The sequence below is a fragment of the Balaenoptera physalus genome (genome assembly GCF_965194825.1).
Source record: "Balaenoptera physalus genome assembly, chromosome: 21".
Lineage (NCBI taxonomy): Eukaryota > Metazoa > Chordata > Mammalia > Artiodactyla > Balaenopteridae > Balaenoptera > Balaenoptera physalus.
Genome location: NC_138902.1, coordinates 12617148 through 12639202, shown reverse-complemented (window position 1 = coordinate 12639202; position 22055 = coordinate 12617148). Strand labels below are relative to the sequence as shown.

The window sequence follows — 22055 nt, the reverse complement described above, 5'->3', positions numbered from 1 at the left end:
CCTAAGTGTCCAGCAACAGACAAATGAGTAAAGAAAATGTGGTATATATTACAATGGAATAATACTCAGCCATAAAAAAAAAGATGGAATTCTGCCATTTGCAGCAACATGGATGGACCTAAAGAATATTATGCTCGGTGAAATAAGTCTTAATTGTTTCACAGATATTTGATAGATGTAGAAAAAGGAGGATAGGCCAGTGTATATTTGGGATTAGAATGATTTCTTGTTCAGACAATTACAAAACAGCACACTCATATCATCTGAAGAAATCTTAACAAACAATTAAGACCAAAAAACCCCAAAACAAAAACAAACACTTAGGGGCTTCCTTGGTGGCGCAGTGGTTAAGAATCCTCCTGCCAATGTAGGGGACACAGGTTCGAGCCCTGCTCCAGGAAGATCCCACATGCCGCGGAGCAACTAAGCCCGTGTGCCACAACTACTGAGCCTGCGCTCTAGAGCCCGTGAGCCACAACTACTGAAGCCCGCGCGCCTAGAGCCCGTGCTCTGCAGCAAGAGAAGCCACCGCAATGAGAAGCCCGTGACAGCAACGAAGAGTAGACCCGCTCGCCACAACTAAAGAAAGACCACGCACAGCAATGAAGACCCAACACAGCCAAAAATAAAATAAATAAGTTAATTAATTTTAAAAAAAGATAGACTTAAAAAAACAAACAAACACTTACCAGTAGCATAGATGACTTTGTAAAGCAAATAAATATTCATTAAAACTTTCAATGGGCTTCTCCTGTAGCACATAGTCGATGCGCTGGCCTCCATTCAGCATTCCCACATGGATGGGGGGGGCTTCTTGTTTAACTGCTACAAGGTTCTCTTCTGTGCTAACATCTGGATACAGAAGAACCATAATAAGAATATAAAAGCGTCCAGCCCTCCATGGTTGTCCTTACTTTCCCTCAGACTCCAGCTGTACCGCAGGATGAGCTACCCTGCTCAGAAAGCTCTCTCTCATTTTCCTCCTCTCAATCCCCTTAAAGCTTCTCCTCAAGGCACACTGATTTTATCCAATCCCTTTCTTCCTTCCTGTACCTTTAATGGCTAATTCCATTTGCCTTTGGTTTACAAACTAAATGCAAACAGGGTTAGAACTCCTTAGGCAATTGAAAACTAAAGCAAAAGAATGCAGTATTTACTGTGAAATTAAGAGGAAAAGTGTCCTAGCTAGTCCCCAGCCAGGAAAATAAAACCAACCCATGAATACACAGACATTCCCCTGTAAAAGCAAGGTTCTTCACAGTGTAGGCTCTGAGCATCACTGCCATAGTGCCCAAGTGGGGAATGTTTTAAAGCCTCATTACTAGATGCTCAGCTTCTCTTGACATCTTCCCTCACAAATAATGTTTTTCCAAAATTTGTGGCTATTAGATGACAGAAAACACCAGCAGAGTTGAAGGCCCATTAGGACTCATAGTATTGGTCCTAAACAATAAAAAGGAGAAAGTAAGAAGACCCTGGGAAAATAAGAACCAGACACCATGGAGTCCCTGTTATCTGGCCTGGTGCAGGAAATCAGTATGTACAGTGTCACTGACCACTAGGCTTCTCTGAACTTGATTCAGGTTCTGCTTCAGTTTCTTCTGCAGTTTCTGAAGCTTGTAAGGCAGGGTATGGAGCTCTGGTAAAAGACTTCCAGGCCATCCGCAGCGAACCTAGCAAGTTGTTCTTAAGGTCCATGCTCATCCTGGTCAAGCCCTCTCTCAGTTCTGAAACATATATGAAAAAGAACATTACATGCTTTACAGAGGTAAAAGGGTTCAACACAGCTAAACAAAGTGAATGAGGTCCAGTCAGTGTGCACTGACCAGAAGGTCTAGAATTATCAGGTTCTATACTCAAGACTTACCTAAGTGCATCCGCTTTCTGCCTTTATGATGCGGGATCAGCATTGGCTCGAATTCTACTCCTGGGACCACCATCGGTTCAATCCTATAGGCCACAGGATCAAACTACATAGGAAAAACAATAGCTACATATACCTCTGCTGAAGAAAGATAATGACAGTCTCAGGAGCTATGTATCAGGCAAGAATAATTATAAGCTCATTTTTTTAAATGTAGTTGTTCTGCCCCATCACTTCCAGATTCATACTATTATAAATTATCTCATTACTACAGAATAATATAGAAAAAAGTAAATCAACACAATAGAATATCGTATGCTCTTTACCAATAAGCCCTAATATTCAGGTAAAACCACAAGAGCTGTCCAATGCTTACAGGGTGATAAATATTGAAGAAACCTTTGCATGTTGGAAATTTGTAGTTGGGGTCAATTCTTTTTAGGCCTCGGACAGTAAGGAACATTCCAATGGGAGATCCAAAGGCAAAGAATATTTCTGGTTTATAGATGAGCCGGGGGTATTTTACAGGCACCTGGAAGGAGGAAATAAAAGCATCTCTCATTAATAACAAAAGTTACATCTGTTCCTACCATACCAATGGCAAACAATAAAATGGCCAAAGAGAATTAGTGTTGTTACCTGCCCAATGCCAACATCCAGATGTTCATCATTTCCAGTACCATTAGTACTACTGCAGAACTCCGATTCTTTGGGGATGTTAGACATATTTGCCCCTGCAGGTGATTTCGGGGTTGGTCTATTAATTCCCTAAAGAATAAAAAATAGTTCTGTGGGGCTGCTATGTAGTGAAAATATCCAAAGGATTATACAGTTTTCTACTGGTTTAAAAGGATGCTTGGGAAGGTTTTGAAATGGTAGTCAACAATTTTAAGAAGAATCTCTCAGAGAACAAGATAAAGCTGATGAAAACAAAAGTTGCCTTAAATTATGAATTGATATCCCTACATGCTCTGAAATAATGAAAGCTGTACAAAGCCATTTGGGTAGCAGTTGAAACTTTAGGCAACCATCATGAGAGAAAACGATAGCAGAGCACTGTGGAATGAATGTTGGGGATTGCTGAGGAGTTCAATGAAATGCTATGCCTTTCTAATCAAAGCAAGTAGTATGTCTCTATCAGCCTTAAATCAGAACTGAGCAACCTGCTAAAAGGTTGAAAAATAATTAACTAGACTATGGAAAGGAATCAGTGGCCAAAAATGCTCAGTGCAGAAGCACCGTTACAACACGGTTATACCTTGAATACATTATACTAAGTGAAAGGAGCCAGTCACAAAAGGCCACATATTGTATGACTCCGTTTATATGAAATATCCAGAATAAGAAAATACATGAACACAGAAAATAGATCATTGGTTCACAGGAGGGAGGAATAGGGAGTGCCTGCTAATGAATATGATGTTTCTTTTTGCGGTGATGGAAATGTTCTGGAATTAGATAGTGGTAATGGTTATACAACTCTGCAAATATACTAAAACCCACTGAATTGTATATTTTAAAAGGGTGAATTTTATGGTATGTGTTGTGAATTATATTTCAATAAAGCAGTTACAAAACAAACAAAAAAAAAAAGGAAAAAACTGAATGGTGGAAGTCCAGGGGAGATAAAGACTTCTGAAGCTAATAACACTTTTAAAGATATCAATAAAGTAAATGTGTTTAATTTCTGAAAAGAGAGCCAAAGGTCAATTTTAAAAATTGCTTAGCTCCCTATACTAAACACCTCACAAAGCACAAGGATACAGGGAAGTCAAAAAACTGTTTAATCCCACAAGCTATATTAAGCACATACCACTGAATTTTTTCTGGTCCTTAAGTAGTTTAGTATCTTCTTTCTTGGTCCTAAGGGAATTCCCATTTCCTGAAGATCTTTGTCTGTACATAAAGCCTAAGCATAAAAAATCAAATATCTTTATTTCTAGGCAAAATAAAATCAATTAAATGTCCTAAAAATAAATAAGTAAATGCCCTGTTCTCTGAGAGGAATAAGGCCTAAACACTCTGTTGTTCTTTGCTTTGCATGACTAGGACTCCCTAGTGGTAACAAAAACAAATAAACAAGCAAATATCCACAGCAGAGCTCTAGAAAGTATAACAGAAAATAAGAGTTGGAAAAGTTAGTGGTCATTTATTCCTGCTCTCATGTTTTCAGAGCTGTGCTGTGTTTTAGTCTTTGCTCCATTGCTATTAACATGGCTCCTTGGAACTCTGAAACTCCACAAAGCAAAGATCACTTTATATGATAAAAAGCACACAAATAAGGCTAAAGAGCATTACTAATGATAACAAAGTATTTATGACTAAAATGTTTCTAAAGGGCAGGTTCTTAGCAAGCAGTACGATGAAAAGAAGCAATAAAAATACTGAAAATGGGGAACTTCCCTGGTGGCACAGTGGTTAAGAATCCGCCTGCCAATACAGGGCACACGGGTTTGATCCCTGGCCCAGGAAGATCCCACATGCCACAGAACAACTAAGCCCATGCGCCACAACTACTGAGCCTGCGCTCTAGAGCCCGCGAGCCACAATTACTGAAGCCTGCGCACCTAGAGCCCATATCCGCAACAAGAGAAGCCACCGCAATGAGTAGCCTGCACATCGCAAGGAAGAGTAGCCCCACTCTCTGCAACTAGAGAAAGACCACGCGCAGCAACAGAGACCCAATGCAGCCAAAAATAAATAAATAAATTTATTAAAAAAAAATACTGAAAATGGTATAGTGCAAAGTTTTAAAAGATTATTTTTACCAGAGCTTCCTTATCTACTTTCTCCTTCTCAAAGATACTAAAGAATTCAGAGAGTTGAAGTTTCTTCAAATCTTCCTCCAGTGTCGGTGTGTCTCCTTGATCCATGAAAATACTTGGCAAATCCTAAAAGTTAAATTGTAAAGCTCGTATTCTCTAAATTCATTCAGATTTTTATTAATACTACTTTGCAATAAAGGAAAGTACTATGTTAGATATCCACAGAGACCTATCTTAACTTTGAATAAATTGTAATTTATACGAAATATAAATTGTGATTGATCTTTAAGTTTTTGCAGTCAGTTGAAACCTAAGATGTTTTTAAATAAATGAATGAGTGAATGAATGAGTATCAAAGTATTCTTCATCATCATTAATAAAGCCTTCCCTGAGCTCTGATTAATGTTTAAGGATGGCTTTCAAACAGAATTTCTATAAACTATATCAGTTTGCATCCAATTCACTCTTCATTTCCTCATATGCAAATTCCATTTCAACTCAATGATTCTATAATTCTAATAACAGATCAGTAGTGCATATTTATAATGAAAAAATAAGATACCTATAATTATTTTAGAATGTGGCAAATATTTGTAGAAGCATACTACTATCTTGCTTCTATCATCCAAGAATGACAGAGATAATTACAAGTCTGTTAAAATTAAAATAAATGTAAATATTATGGTATGAGACTAAGCGAAAAACAAAAAGCCTAAAATCTAAAAATGCTTACTAAGAAAGCATGCAAAAGAACCTATCTGAACATCTAAATTACCTTTTTACTGTCAACATCCCCCAAAGAATCTTTCTGATTTGTTAGGATATCGAACAATATAAGTGAACCTACAAGTAAAACAGAAGAAAGAAGGGACAATTTCAAAGCATTAGCACTAAATAGCTGTCTTTTATACAAAAAAAAGTAATAAGCCAATTACCCATGAAGCAAAATCTATGAAGCAGGGAGTCATTCTTTCCAATCCACCACCACCCTTCCAACCCCTTCCAAATTCTTCATCATAGACCAGTTCTAGACCTCTGAATGTGATACTGATAAAAGACCCTGTACTTCAAAAACAGGTATCCTTAAAATGTGATAGTCATCTCTGGTCGCATAGAATCCGTTACCTAAACTATGACCAGCGATGGATACGCCCCCTTTGAAATTAGGGTTCCTCTGCAGAAAAAGTACATATAATCGGTTCATTTCAGAAGCAACTGTGTCCACAATAGTCTGACAGTAGGTGGGGCTGTTGTAGAAGAAGACATCCAGAATTGTATCATTGGTGAAGTGCCTTAGGCGGTTAATGCTGGGCAGAGTTATTCGCTGCAGATCTCTGAAAAAACAAAAGATATTTTAAGCAGAAAACCTAAATACATTCCATAGCCTCCTCTAAGTTATTATCCAAATTACACTTAGAAATTAAGATACAAGGGATAACTATCAATTTACAGGAAATATAGAGGACAGACATTTGTAATGAAGCCAAAGGGATGTGACCAGCAAAATTCAGAGTGTGAGAAACTCTGCAAGACAAAAAACCCAGCCTCCTCAAGACATAAATTACAAGAAAATAAGAGATAGAAAGGTAATCAAGAGATTAAAAGAGACTTAAAAGACATCAACTAATTGCAATTTATGATCCCAGTTTAAACTATGTGTGTATGTGCATGTATATGTATGTATGTGTATATATAAATCATGACATTTATTAGACAATTACAAATTCGAATACTGATTGTATATTTGCTGATATTAAGAATTTTTTTAGATGTGATAATGCTGTTATATATATATTTTTAATCCTTAACAGGATATACAAACTGAAACATTTAACAGATGAAATGATGATGTCTTAAGATTTTATCCAAAAGTAATAGAGTGGAGGGATGGGCAGTACATGGAAGATATGGATGGGGCAGAACTGGCCACGTGTTGAGGCTTGTTGGGCTGGGTAATCATAATCAATACATGAAGATTCATTATATATGCTACTTTTGTGTACAAAATTCTCTATAATAAAAGCTTTTTAAAAGATACAAGAGGCTTTTCCTCGAATTCTCAGCATTAAGGTTTTTTGATCACAAGTCAGATGATAAATGGATCAGCTCTCTCTCTCTATGCCGAATTTCTAAAAGCTGAAAGAAGGTGAGACTGCCAGATGCCAAGGACGAACAGAACTCATATCTCGCAAAGGAAAACAATGTTGACGTAGTATAAATCAGCTTCCACATAAAGCTTTCTCAAAGCTCCCAGAAAGACTCCTCAAACCTTCAACATCTTCTGTAGCTTAGAGAGGGCTATGTGCGCCTAGTAACCTCTTAGCATCAACTCAAATATGAAAGAATGTGAACTCCGTGCACCTAGTAAAAGCAACACCACAATGGAGCATTTGGCACGTGGAATATGCTCAAATCATAGGGTATTAAGAACTGAGAGACATGGAATCAGAAAAGCCATTTCCAAGGCCAGCATGGAAACAATGCTACTTCCTTTATCTACCAGAGAAGCATCTCCTACTTCTATCCTACAACTATATTATGAACATACTTCTTTCTGGCGAGCCCACAGCTGAATATCCTTAATATAAGGCAACCTTCTCTGACATTACCAAAAAGTTTACAAACAGAACTACTGAGCCTGTAACTTAAGAAAGCCATCACTTAAAAGTCATTGCACCAATTATACCTCAAGTTATAAACCCCAATAATTTAATATTTGGGAATTTCCTTTTTTCCCCAAATTTGGACAAATATTATCTAAATGTGATCACAAAAGGAACAACAAAATACTCTGTACATCTTGAGGTAGGTTGGCTTTTGACATCTTAAGATGGAAATGCTTATACACTATGGGGAGAAAGCAACATTCGGCTTTATGCTAAAGAAATAATAAAGCTGTAGTAGTAAACACTCATGAGCCAGTAAAACATACTGGAAGAAGATACACACAACTCCCCACTCCTAACCCGAGCTAGTTAAACAAAGGGATTGGTCTGCACTTAATAATGTATCTCTTAAGAGAAAGACACAGAAGTACAAAAAGTTTTCTGTTGAACAAAATTTTATATATACAATCAGCTATAGCAGAAATGTTCCTAAGCATATCAATGATCAGAAAACATTACAATCACAGTTAGCAACTCAAAGGTGTAAAGTACTACTCACACATCCACACCAGTGGAATGCAAAGGACTGTGCCAGTTGACTGGGAGAAATTCTACCCTCCCAATCTGCTGACTTTCTTGGGCTTTCTTAAAATGCGTCTGTAGCAGGTTCAAAGAAACACTGCGAAAATCGTTAACTAGAAAAGAAAATTAACTATGCATTAACGGTGAAGCGATCAATTTGTAGAGCGAGGATGCAACAGATCTTATAATTATACTACATCCATCTATATTTGCTTATAGCACCTACTGACTCGAGTCAAAAGTAGAGTGAGTATTCAAGAAAAAATTAACAGTGCATGTAGGAAAAGACATTCCTTTAATATAGAACTGCTGTTACTATACAAAACATTTTTATATAAAAAAAAAAATCACACAGTAACTTCAAAACTTCTGCCGTGTCAAGGGAACTGTTTCAATTTTTTAAAGAAACCACTTGACCATGTCAATTGGCCTTGCAGTCAGGTTCCTATCCTAACTTTCTGGTTCTTATAAACAACCTTTACCCAAAATTTTAAATTTTTAAAAAATACACTGCCGTTTGGAATTCATATTACGTCGATCTTAACCTTCTAGGAGGTTTATGCTTAGCGGCATTAGCCATTAGGATCAGACTCCCAAATTAGGGCAGTTAGACTATGAATACTACCTTTCAAAGTCAAGTTATACTAACGACCTAAATATTCCAATTAGACTATCATAAGGTCTATCACAGTATGAATTACAAAAATGGTTGAAGCTTCTGTTATTCATTTAAACTATATTATCTTCATGGTCATATATTTATGGTTCCCTTTAAATTTAGAATGGTTATAAAGAGGACCATCACATCATAAAGCAATTTTATAAGACTTGAGGGCTTACTCACTCAAGATTTATTAGTTAAGAATATAAACCTATTAGCCTAAGGAATTTACTAGCACTTTAGGTCTAAGCTGGGAAGCTTGACTACCTTGCCACCTGTCTTTAGCTCTCCAAATCTTATTATGCAGCTAAGACAACAGACTAAAGACAACACTTCATCTCAACTCACAGGAGCACTAACAGTCCCCTTACATGATCTAATATGACATGCTTTGCAAACCTACCACACTGTACAATGCTTCGAAAGCGGAGATCACAGGCTGGTCCGATCCCATGGACTACAAAAACCAAGTGATCTATCTGTAAAGGTTCCCCTACAAGTGAAATTACAAAGAAAAATTACTCTATATAACTAGTCATGTATTCTAAAATCAAACATTCACAATGAATAGATAATAGAAATGGGCAAGTTAAAATATGAGCAGATATTTTAAAAGACACAGTCCCATATTTAACTACTTAGTAAAAATATAGTGATTTTACTTTGTTTCTAATTTATCCTGTAATAAGTCAGTGAAAACATTGTTCAAGTTTTTTAAACTTTTTATTTTGAAATAACTGCAATCTTATTGAAAACTTGAAAGAACAGTACAGAAACTCTCATGTACTTTTTATACAGATTCAACACTTTAACATTCACCACATTTGCTTTATTTCTCTATGTGTATGTGTATTCACACACATTTATTTTTCTGAACCATTTGGGAGCAGGTTGCATACATTATCAGATGGCATATATCACATCTCTTTAACCCTTTAATATTTTATTATGTATTTCCTAAGAATATGCTCTTATTTAACCACAGGGCAGTTACCAAATTCAAGTAATTTAATATTGACAGGATACTTGTACCTAATATTCTATTTTTATCCGTTGTACCAATAAAGTCTGGTATGTATTTGAAGCCTGAAATTTTAAACTCATCTTTTCAAATTACAGTAAGTCTACGACTTTGTCCAAGAGACAAGCCATCTCCTCTGAAAGATGAAAGGAATTTTATAATCCAGTTAAATATATTATAAAACCAACCATAAATGACCCTAGCTAGACAGCAATGGATAACCATCAAGGTCCTACTGAAAAATAGTTTTCCCTGGTTGAAAACCTCCTGAAAACCTTCAGGAGTTACCAGGAATAAATTAATAATCAAGCAGGTGGAATCACACTTCTTAGAATTAGGACTAAATCAGTTCATTTGTACTTAGTGACCTCCTGATTAGTACTGTCAAATTTTATCCACCCCACCATACATACTTAGCAACTTTAAAAGAGATTTTTGTACCTATTAAGATTCTTAGTAGATGAAGTAATGCTAATCTTAACTTAGAATAAGCCCATTTGATTAAAGACCATTTTTAAGCCTTGACGTAATCTAAAGCCATAGAGAAAGACCACGATTTAAGTCATAAACAAATAAGTATATCAGAAGATAAGAAAAAAAATGAATGATTAACATTACCACAATGAATGTCAACAGAGATGTTCTCAACCCCTCTCTTCACTGTTCGAGGTCGGCCCTGCTCAGTGGGTGTTGAACCCCATTCATCAGACCCCGCGACTGGCTGGTAATGTACCATAAGCTCAAATAAAAAAGATCAGAGCAATAAACATACTCTACATTAAAGACACTTCTATTTATACATTCTGAAGGGTAGGAATGGGTCTTTTAAAACATAACACATAGTCAAATCTCAACTGGAGTTTTGATATGCAACTCCTACAGCTTGAAATGAGAATCCTGAAAATACATTAGGCTAATGTTGTACACTTTAAATATCTTACTATTTTGTCAATTATACCTCAGTAAAGCTAAAAAAAAAAAAAAAAATAGGAAAATGAAAATTCATCAGGCTAACAGATCTTTCAACCATACCCTACACATGGAAGAGGTGCCCACATAACGTGTCAGTGATTTTCTAAATCTACAGTGACATAATCTTCCCTAAGAAAATTTTTGTGTAAGAGTTGAACGAGGAAATGACGGTAGGAGCCACAGCTTCAAGTTTCATAACTGTGAATGTAATATAAAAATGTCCAAAGCTTATCCTATGTAGAATCCCCAGAAAAAGAAACCAATTAAGTTCTTCTTACTAATGCAATTAACCTTTAATCCCAATGTTAAAGAAGGGCATTAATTTGCTTTACCTTTGGATTGTGCAATATAATAACTTCTCTGTTGGGAGACTCCAGTTTCTTTTTCCATTCATCCAGAGTTACAGCAAGCATGTAAGTTTCCTTAAAAGAAAACACATTTCATTAGATTTCCGTAATGGTTTTTCTATTCAAACTGAACTTTTTTACAAGAATACTGCTAGATAAACAATTACAATAAGAATATCTTACTCTAATTTATCAAATTTATTTTAATTCTCTTAAAATGAGAACAGGTACTAGTATAGAGCAAAGAAAAAATAATCACTTCTACTTCTATCATCTAGACTGGAGATTATCGCTGTACACATTTTGATATATTTCTTTCAATAATGTTAATGCATGTATATTATCCATAAAATGAGGATTACATTACATATAAAGTTCTTTCTCTTGATTTATCAAATTTATTTTAAAATTACGATAATAGTACAGGACAAAGAAAAAAATCAGTCCCAATTCCATCATCAAGACTAGAAATAATCATTGTTCACATTTTGATATATTTCGTTCAATAATATTAATATCCTACTCCAATTTAAAGCAAATTTCAGAATATTTTCAGAGCAAGAAAAATAAAAGGCAAAAAAGACCAATCCTGTGGTCACAGTTTAAATATTTACAAAGATCACCATTAGAGAAAAAAAATTTTAATTTAAATACATAATAGTTTCCATAGTATTTCAAAATTTGAAAATAAAACTACTTTATCCTGAAACGAACTTGCAAAAAGAAATGCTATGAACTGTGATGCAAATAGAACCAAACTCTCTCTGTAAATTCACAGAATAAGTCACAAGAGGAAGAAAAGATTATGAAATAAGAGAAGAACACAATGAAGAAAATGAGTAAAAAAGGGTCACAGGAATACCTCTAACACTTGGCTGAAGCTCTCCGAGTACGGAACATACTTATTATCTTTGTCTCCCTTGTAAAACCAGGTACAGCGCCTCACTTCTGATGCTAGCTCATCCCAGTATACGGCGTACCGCATCCTCTCCCCCAAATGAACATCGTATCTGCCCCCATCAGTGGGCACAACTCTCCTATCACAGTCTTTTCCTGTCAGGGAGTGGAAAGGGGAAAAGAAGTACATAGTATAGCAAAATAAAGCTCCCAAAATACAACTCTGAGTTATGCTCTGAATAATGTTATAAAACACACGAATGATCTGTTTCTTCTTGGCTAAACTACTTTATAAACCATCAACATCATTCTTGGTTTTAATGAAACATGAAAAAAATAATACCCAATGCTGTTTTGTTCTTTTTCTGAGGAGAGATAGGAGTGTCCCTTACAAAAAAATGTATACAAGAAAGCTCTTCTGAATTTTTTGTTTAAGGGACCAAAAGATAAATTAATGACCATCATGATGATAAGGTAGTAACCAGCATCATTCTTGTTTCCATAAAAGAAGAAAAAACAAGAGAAAAATGAAAGAATTCATTCTTTTGCAATGTGACACTGCCCGTACCACACTCCTCATAAACAGAAACTGAAACATAAGAAACATTATTGGTTAACTATGCAGGAATTACAATAGGTCCTGTTTTCAAACTACAGACCAAATTCTTGAATATTATAAATTGGCTGGATAGTAATGCAGAACTTCTATATAAAAATGCTATGTTATAAAGCAGAAACTAACACACCATTGTAAAGCAATTATACTCCAATAAAGATGTTAAAAAGAAAAGATTATTAAGTAAAATTTGGAAAGTATAAAAAATGTAAAGCAAAAAAAAAATGCTATGAGACAACTAGAAAAAAATCTGAAATTTACTTCTAATAGCACTCACTATAAGGACTTTTATATTACAGTTTTAGAGAAATGACAGTAAGTCCTCGTCTATTACAAGTCATAGCTTTCACCCTACCAGAGCCGTATGCCTCTTCCAGCTGCTGTGAATCCTGAGAGTTGAAAGGAATCCATGTCTCCTTAGAATCTATTATCTTACAATAAAACCAATGAGGAGAAACGGGGTCGTACAAACTGCCAGCATCCATGTCTATCAGCTCAAAGGAGCTACATGAGTTTGGTGACGGGGATGGATCTGACTGGGACAATTGTTCCTCGTGTGATTCCACTGATGACATTTCTTCCTCTAAAAGACAAAAAACTATCAATAAAATTTCCTTCTATTAACAGTGTAATCGTTCACACACACAAAACTGGTCGTTTTTAAGGAGTCATTTCTGAAAAAAAATCTAAGGGGGCTGCATAATTTAAAACAGAAATAACATAAATTAACAGCTTTTTTTGGTTTTGTTTTTGGGGTTTTTCTTTTTTTTTTTTGGAGGAAGGAGGCCTTAAACAAAACGCTTCTTATAGTTAGACCAACCACTTTGCACTGATCTTCCAATCCTCTCAGAAAACTGCATGGTTTTAATTAAACAAAACTGGAATCACGAGAAACACATGGTCGAAATCTTGACTGCAAAAAAAATTTTACCTCAATTTCCAATCTAAGTCTGGTCCCAAGGCAAAAACGCGTACTCCGTCTTAATAACACCTGGTTGTAGGCTCCAGGCCCTTGTCATTACACATTTACCTGACTACTGGAATCACAATATTGAAAATAAAACTATTCACTTAAGAACCAGTCACTTTTTATCAATGCTTGAAGGGTGCTTAAGTAGAGACTGTGGTACAAATTCTGAAAACGCGAACCCTCGCTTGGGGCCACTGTGCGCACGCGCGCACCCACTCGCACCATCCAGGTCTCAGACGAAAAGTAACAAGTGACCTCAAAAGCCTCCTTCCCTCAAGGAAGACCGTGACCTGTGTATTTCCGCCACTTTAACACTCGCAGAGACTAACACTGCAGACGTCGAAAGTAAACCCAGGCTCCTCGGAGGGGCGCGGGCAAGACCATCGCTATCTCAGCACCGAGCGCAGCTGGACCGCAAACACCCGGCCTCCCTCGGAGCGGACGCTCTCCAGCTTCCGCCACTTTATCTTTTTTCCCAGCACGAATTTACCTCCGCCACCTTGCGTGTCCCTTCTCCCCACGACCCCGGGCCTCCTGCAGCCCAGGTCTGGGACCTCAGGGTTCGCGGACGCCTCTCTCCGTCCCGCGTCCAGCCCCGCAGAGAGGAGCGGAGCGTGGATGAAAACGAGGTAATTTCCAGGTGCCTTCGGGCACGGTCGATGCAAAAGGGTCCCTGGCCGCGTCCCTGTAACCGAGGTCACCCCCACCCCGCCAGGGCTGGTCCTCCCAGCCCCCCTTCCCTGCCTCGGGCATCGCGTCCTCCTTCACCCCTGGCATCTCCATCCCGCAGTGCCTCCCACCCGCACGCCGGTCGGAGCCCTGGGCCCGGCCGCCGCCCCCAACGCGCCGCCGCAGACTCACCTGGCAGCCCCGCAGCCTTTCAAGTTCTCCTGCCTTCGCTGAGTGGGCTACGACATATCCCCCGCGGAGGCCTTCCCCGCGAGCCCAGGAGGGGCGGGGCGGAGCAGAGCAGGGCGGAGCTTGCGGCCCCGCCGGGCTCGCGCCCAACACAGTGTTCCGCCGCGCTCCCAGCGGGCCAGGCTGCCTAGAGCAAAGGTGAGGTGACGGGGACTGCTGCGTAGAGGCAACGGGTGGGGCGTGGAGGCCCGCAGGGGCGCTGGCGGGAAGTGTCGCGAGAGGTGGAGGGACTCGCGCGAGATGTGCTCCTCCGAGCGGGCTGGAGGTCGGAGCGCTGGGCACGCGGGTGTTGCCGGCCGCGCGCCCTCCGCTTGGTACCTGCGCACGGGGTCTGGGTGAGAGGCCTCAGGTATTTAGAAGGCAGGGATGGGGAATGAGACGTTATAGGTGGGGAGCGTTTCAAATTGCAGTGAAAGCAAGGTTCTTCAAGATGACCCAGCCTCCCCACTTAATAGATGGGAAAACAGACCTCTGACCCGGTGGTACCCTGGCTGACCCTGCTCATGGGCCGGGATGGTGCGGGGACGCCGGGATGCCATGCCCCTAGTGAGAAGTAGGACAGGGCGCTGGCGGCAGCTGCGTCTACCCAGACCTCCACTTCTGGGTGCTGAGAACGGATACCATTGGCATTTGCAAGGGAAGAAAAGATCGTCTCTGGGTCTTTAACCCCTCTCCTTTGCGTTTATTGGGATTTAGAAGCTGCCAAAAAGATATCTTTAAAAGATGTAGAAGTGAGCTTGGCAGGATTCAAAAGCCGCAAGAGGGTTGGAGACGAGATATTTTTGTCCAAACAAGATGACATAACTGAGGTAAAGAGGTTAAAAGAATTTCTCAAGTAGTAGCCCTGCCAGCTCTCCTATTTAGTTTTCTGGAAGACTTCAATTCCTTCGGGCATGCAATAAAATACTTTCCTATTTTCTAACTAGATTATAGGGCAAGGGTTCAGGGAATGTTTTTCTGTCTTGTTATTTCTTCAAAAGCTGAGAAAAAGGAAACTAAAAGAGGGATTTTTTTATAACAGATTAATTCTCTTACAGTTTAAGAGCCACACACAATTATCCACAAGTTTACTTATACCTTCTCCTCAAATTTATAACACCTGAATAGCTTCTGTTCTTTGCAGATGAAACGGAGCAGGACCGTACGGTCCCTGCCCCCTCACCCCATGTCCTCAGCCCGCCTTTTGTCTGTGGAAAAACTTTAGGCAAAGAATAAGTTTAATCAGAGAAGTGAGAAAATGCAGAAACAAAGGAAAACAGTCAAAGGAGACCAAATAATAGTTTAGTCATTAAGCATAGTCAAGGACCTTCAGTCCCTCCTCAAGGGCTATAGATAATATTCTGAGCCGTATCCTGTGAGCTGTCTTACAGATACTGAAATCCCCACCAGGTGGAAGAAGTTAACTACATGATGACCAGACTGTAGCCATGACATAAGCTGCCACAATTCCAAGAACTGGCCTCAAAGAAATGGAAACCCTGGAACTAAAGATTAACTGTTCTTAAAACAACCAAGATGACGCTGATCAGACCACCGCATTACTGGTTTCAAGATGACTGTCAGAACTGACTGTGCTGTTCTGCTCCCGCCTATGCAACCCTGAAACTCCCCTTTAAAAGCTCCCGTCCCCTGAGCAGCAGTCGGGAGTTGGTTCTCGGACAGGAGTCCACCCTCTCCCCCGGTTGCCAGCCTCCGAAATAAAGCAACCTTTCCTTTCCTACCAACACTCGTCTCTCGAGAATGGGCTTTCCAGCGGCGAGCAGCCGGACCTGGGTTCGGTAACACAGAGAGGATGAAGAAAGCCAGGAGTGTGCCCCAGCCTCTAGGATCCTGTCAGATGACTAGATAATATAACTAATACCAGTAGCTAGCTTTTAACTCTATGTTGTAGGTAACAACTGTAAGCATTTGACAAGTATAATCCCATTTAATTCTCACAGCAACCTGGTGAAGTAGGTTATCCCTATTTGCAGAGGTAGAGTGACTCACATACTACCAGCAAGTGATGGAGCCAATATTATAAACACAAGGTCTGTCTTCAGAGCCTGCACCTAAGTAACTTACCTAAAATCGCAGTTAAGTGATAGAACTGGAACTTGAATTTAGGCCCTCTTTCTCCAAATCCCTGTTGCAGCCTCTGTACCAGGTGTTCTCAATTTTTTTTTGTCTCAGGACCCTTTATACTTTTATTGAGAACTCTATAAAGAGTGTTTATGTAGATTGTATCTATCACTATTTACTGTACTAGATGTTAAAACCGAGAAATTTAAACATTTAATTCATTTAAAAATAAGAAAAATCCATTTTATGTAAGTATTTTTACAGAAAAATAACTAGTTTCCAAAATAATTGTTTAAAAACCAGAGAAAAGGATGACATTGCTTTACATTTTTGTAAATTTCTTTAATGTCTGGCTTGATAGAAAACCACTGGATTCTCATATCTGCCTCTGCATTCAATCTGTTACAATTTTAGTTTTGGTTGAAGTATATGAAGAAAATCCAGCCTCACTCCACTGTGTAGTTGAAGAAAGAAGGAATCTTTTAATGGCCTTTTCAGATAATTGTGGAGTATTCTTTTTACTACTACAATAAAATTCAACAAATGGTAGGTTCTTAAAAGTTAGTTGCAATGTGGAATCTGAAAACATATTAGTGAATTTTTGTACTCTGATACTTTAAAACCCATTGGTCTTGGGCTTCCCTGGCGGTCCGGTGGTTAAGACTCTGCGCTTCCGCTGCAGGGCGCGTGGGTTCGATCCCTGGTCAGGAAAGTTCCACATGCCGCAAGGTGCAGCCAAAAAACAAAAAAAACCCCACCATTGGTCTATCTTGAACTTTGAATAGATCTTTTACCCATGCATGACTGATGACATCATGCATTGGTCATTTGTAAAATATCAGTTCACTGAGCTATGCAGCCTTTCAAATGTTAACATATTTCACTATTTTTTTAATTACCACCAATCTAATTAGAAGTCTTTTAAGTATTGGGAAGCTGTCAAGCTCATAGCAGATAAAAGTCTTCCAAAATTCTTCTTCCTGTAAATGTCTAATTTCATTATTGGCAACAAATACTGTCAGTTGTTTTCCTTGAAGTGACAATCTCACTTTTTCTAGAAAAGTTCTGCCAAATACCTAAATCTGCATAGCCACAGTTTGTCTGTCGTTTGTACTTTCAACTAAAAATGATGTTCCATGAAAAAAAGAGTAGCTAGTTGAGTTACCAAGTCAAATAATGTCACGTGCTTTTTCCTCAAGAGACCAGCTGCAATATATTGTGATTTATGGGAAAGATATTTGGTCATTCAGATGAATGTATATATTAATTCACAATTCCTAGCTCACAGCTCCCAAAACCCTTGGGCTTTCCTGAGCTATAAAAGCAGTGAGATAATATTTGGTCTCTTGTCCTCAGGTCCTGAAAACGCTTCAGGGAAAGTGACTTTTGGATCCCACAGAAGGAGGGAGGCTGCTTGCCAGGAGAGCCAACCATGTGATTAGAGGGTGGGACCTTTCAGTCCCAACGCCCAACCTCTGGGGAGGGCAGAGCAGCTGGAGGTTGAATCCGTTGCCGAAGGCCAGTGACTGAGTCATGCCTTTGTAATGAAGCCTCACTAAAAATTCAAAGGACAAGGTTCAAAGAGCTACCAGGTTGGGGAACATGTGAGGACTGGGGAGAGTGGTGCACCTGGAGAGGGAACAGAAGGTCCGGCCTCTCTCCCCAGGCCATGCCCTATGTATCTCTATCATTCATCTGGCTGTGGTTTTATATCCTTTTATAATAAACCGGTAATCTAGTAAATAAACGGGTTTTCCTGAGTTCTGTGAGCCGTTCTAGCAAGTTAATTGAAGCCAGGGAGGAAGTCATGGGAACGTCTGGCGTATAAGAATTGCTTGTTGGTGTGCGGAGGCCTCTACACACACACTGGAATTGGGTCCAGGAACGCTTTTCCCCAATGTACTTCAGCCCGCAGAATTGTTTCATGCATACTAAGCATTTTGTCACATAGAATGTGAAAAAGGTGTGAACTCAAGGGTTATGAGTTAATAAAATTATTAATTTTTACTCTTCATAAAGTATATTTTTAAGTGAAACTGGCACTGTGTTTATTACAAATTCATGGCAGTGGACAATACAATGACCGGTAGAACAATTTGTTTCCACTGCCTTAATTCCTGGTAAGGCGCCAGCAATTTTACCCACCATTGCTTTTCCATCAACAGTGCAAATGTCAACAACATAGAAAAAAAGGCAAATCATGTCCTGGTACAATTAAGAAAACAATTTTGATGTTGTGACCCCTAAAGGAGTCTCTGAGACTCTCAGCTTCCATGGACCAAACTTTGAGAACTATAACAATTAAATGTACCTAATCTGGGGCTTGGAATACAAAAGCAATGAATAACACAATACCTACCCTGAAGGAGTTCACAGTCTCAATAGGAAACACAAGCAGGTAAACAAATAAATATATCTTGTTGGACACAGACGCAGAGAACAAATGTATGGACACCAAGGCGGAACGGGAGGTGGGGTGGGATGAATTGGGAGACTGGGATTGACACATACCCACTACTATGTATAAAACAGATAACTAATGAAAACCTACAGTGTAGCCCAGGGAACTCTACTCAGCGCTCTGTGGTGACCTAAAAGGGAAGGAAATCCAAAAAAGAAGAGATATATGTAAAAAAAAAAAAAAAAAAGAGCACAGGAATATGAACATTTCTTCATATTACCATGACAATAAATACTCTGGGTTCAGACCTCAAAAAATAAATAAATAAATATATCGTGTTGACTGCTACAACAAAGACAGAGACCAGATACACCACTAGTTACAAGAGAGGGAGTATTCTCATGTCCAGGCATACCTCCAGAAATTCTCATTCAGTAGGTCTTCGGTGGGATTCAGGAATCTGCATTCTAAACAAGTCCTCTAGGTGATCTGGATGCAGACAGCATGAGATCCACACTGTGAGAAACACTGCCTTAAGAAGTATAAATTCTAGGTTTCCAAGAAGGCCCAGCAGGTAGGTAGTTTCAGAAAGAGAGAATATCCTATGATATCTCTCAAAAAAACCACCAGTTGGGCTTCCCTGGTGGCACAGTGGTTAAGAATCCGCCTGCCAATTAAGGGGACACAGGTTCGAGCCCTGGTCCAGGAAGATCCCACATGCTGCGGAGCAACTAAGCCCGTGCGCCACAACTACTGAGCCTGCGCTCTAGAGCCTGTGAGCCACAACTACTGAAGCCCACATGCCACAACTACTGAAGCCCGCGCGCCTACAGCCCGTGCTCCACAACAAGAGAAGCCACCACAATGAGAAGCCCACGCACCGCAATGAGGAGTAGTCCCCACTCGCCGCAACTAGAGAAAGCCCATGTGCAGCAACAAAGACCCAACGCAGCCAAAAATAAATAAATAAAATAAATTAATTTAAAAAATAAAGAAAGAAACCACCAGTTAATTTCACTGGCTATTGCTGTTGCAGTGGTATATCAAATCGTTTACCAGAAAAAGGCTTAAAAGGTAAAATCTGAAACAAAGTCTATTTTTTCCCTTTCAATGCTCCAGCGCAGTAGGCAACAAACTTTCTTCTGTAAAGGGCCAGATAGATATTTTAGGCTGCGTGGGCTGTAAGGTTTCTGTGGCATCTAATCAGTTCTGCTGTAGCACAAAAGCAGCCAGAGACAGTATGTAAACCAATGGGTGTGGCTGTGTCCCAATAAAACTTTATTTATAGAAACAGGCAGTGGGTTAAATTTGGTCTGTGGTGGTAGTTTGCTGACTCCATGCTCCAGTGCAAAAGATAATGCTGATGGCCAGTAAGCTGCCTAAAGAGCAAAAGCAACATTCTAAGGGTCACGAAACCACTGAATTTCACATCTAAAGTCGGAATAATTGTTAGGCATCAATTTTGAATTCCCATTTCTTTCCAGAATAAATCATATTTCAATATTCAAAAGGTATTGTGTTGAGTGCCTATCAAGGCATTAGGTGCTACAAGGATACACAGTTTTTGGAGACAGAAGTTCTCAACCCCTGGTGGACACGTCGGCATCAAAAGTTGAGAAAACTCCGCAGTTGTTTCTGATGATCTGACAATAAAATAACAAGGCCAGGCTGTAACAGTGATTCTCAAACTCTAATGAATAGAAGGGGATGCTAAGTAGATTCTTTAAATTTCAGATTGAAACCCAAGATAGTTAATCAGAGGGGTCATGAATCTACATTTTAAACAAGAATATACAGGCTGCTGCTGTGCGGCAAGTACCACTTACTGACTTTGTTTATAAAAGGATGTTAGAACTAGAGGAACCATAGAGACATCAGTGTGACGTTCTCTTCCAGCCCAAAGTTGGTGATTTTTATAAGTCTATAAACCATTCATAAAAATGCATTTTATTACTTTATAGCCGCAACTGAATAGTTCCTGCCCTCAAGTTGAATAATCTTAGATTTTGTTTTTCCCACTTTGAGGGAAGTGATTTGCCTCTCACTTCAATGAAGACTGTTTTGAGCTGATAACTTCAGTTGGAGTTGTGCAGCAAGGTGTCTTCTTGGGCCCCTGGAGGTTTCCATCAAGCCAAGGTTTCCTCTTGGCTCGGGTTGCCGGACTGAGCATATGTAAATGTAGCAAATGCAAAAGTAAAATACAACACTTTTAGGAAACAATAAGAGAAAATCTTCAGGAACCGGGGGTAAGCAATGAGTTCTTAGAGACGTGACACCAAAAGTTCTCAGAAGGAAAAACTGATAAATAGGATTGCATCAAAATTAAAAACTTTTGCTCTGTGAAAAACTCTGTTAAGAGGATGAAGAGACAAGCGACAGACTGGGATAAAATACTTGCAAAGCACCAATCTGACAAAAGACCAGTATCTAGAAAACACAAAGAATTCTGAAAACTCAGCAGTGAAAAGACACACAGTGGAACCCAAATTTGGTTTCAATATCATTCTTCAATAAGAGGGACGAGGGCTTCTTGTTGGAGCAGCTGGTTCTAGCACTGGAACAGGAAATACACAGGATGAGCCTGAAGAATCATGTAGTGCCAGAAAGTGAGGAGGGTTCCAAAAAAAACAAACCCCACACAATCATGGGGGTATGTCAAAAGGACACAACGGAAAGAGCTCCCAAGGGCCAAAGCAAGACATTCTGAGCAACAAAATGAAGAAGGTAGCATTAGATCATAACACAAAGTATAAAATAAATATCTATGGGTCCATACGGATATAAATGACTGAGTAAACAAACAAATAAATAAATGGGAGAGAATGAACAAATCTACCTTGCAGGTAAATTCTAAAGAATTAACATAGATAAACACCCTCAACGAGGTGGAAGGTAACTCTCCATCCCCTAAGGGGGGAGCTGCAAACGGGGACTTCCGAAGAATACAGTATGAAAAGGGGGGAAAAAGAAATAGTAACTGTGTAGTGGAGAAACCTGACAGACTCTACCTCAGCCAGGTGATGAAGGTTAACATCAACAGTATAAGCTATGCAGATAGTATATACAGTTGCTATATGATGAGAAAGGGCACTTACCTCTGTGGTCTTCCTCCCCAAAACCCAAGCCCCAGTGTAATTATGAGAAAAGCATCAGACAAATCCCAGTTGAGGGGCATTCTACAAAATATCTGACCTGTACTCCTCAAGACTATCAAAGTCATCAAAAACAAGGAAAGTCATGGAGTTCCCTGGTGGCCTAGTGGTTAGGATTCCAGGCTTTCACTGCCATGGCCTGGATTCAATCCCTGGTCGGGGAACTGAGATCCCACAAGCCGTGCAGCGTGGCCAAAAACAAAAAAAAAACAAAAAACAAAA

At 39.3% G+C, this 22055-nt stretch overlaps 1 protein-coding gene and 1 long non-coding RNA gene across 7 annotated transcripts in view; one reads left to right on the top strand and one right to left on the bottom strand.

Annotated features, from left to right (window-relative positions):
• Positions 1–14299, bottom strand: part of DDHD2 (DDHD domain containing 2) — a 25774-nt gene extending 11475 nt beyond the window's left edge. For 4 of the 6 annotated variants that reach the window (XM_082444328.1, XM_082444329.1, XM_082444330.1 and 1 more), the window contains exons 1-16: positions 14163–14299; positions 12687–12914; positions 11681–11871; positions 10804–10893; positions 10118–10238; positions 8882–8971; positions 7795–7930; positions 5755–5963; positions 5405–5472; positions 4633–4755; positions 3678–3773; positions 2504–2632; positions 2241–2396; positions 1868–1970; positions 1557–1727; positions 690–852 (exon numbers count right to left, since the gene is read on the bottom strand). In XM_082444328.1, the coding sequence (XP_082300454.1) occupies positions 690–852; positions 1557–1727; positions 1868–1970; positions 2241–2396; positions 2504–2632; positions 3678–3773; positions 4633–4755; positions 5405–5472; positions 5755–5963; positions 7795–7930; positions 8882–8971; positions 10118–10238; positions 10804–10893; positions 11681–11871; positions 12687–12906 (2066 nt within the window). In that variant the 5' untranslated portion in view covers positions 12907–12914; positions 14163–14299. Of the gene's footprint in view, positions 1–689; positions 853–1556; positions 1728–1867; positions 1971–2240; positions 2397–2503; positions 2633–3677; positions 3774–4632; positions 4756–5404; positions 5473–5754; positions 5964–7794; positions 7931–8881; positions 8972–10117; positions 10239–10803; positions 10894–11680; positions 11872–12686; positions 12930–13791; positions 13886–14162 lie in introns of those variants that run through there. The other 2 variants (XM_082444327.1, XM_082444326.1) reach the window with 2 other exon arrangements.
• On the top strand, positions 13795–22055 carry LOC309651533. Its single transcript, XR_014258211.1, has 4 exons — positions 13795–13930; positions 14092–14568; positions 15609–16826; positions 17637–22055. It is a non-coding gene; the product is annotated as an uncharacterized lncRNA (long non-coding RNA).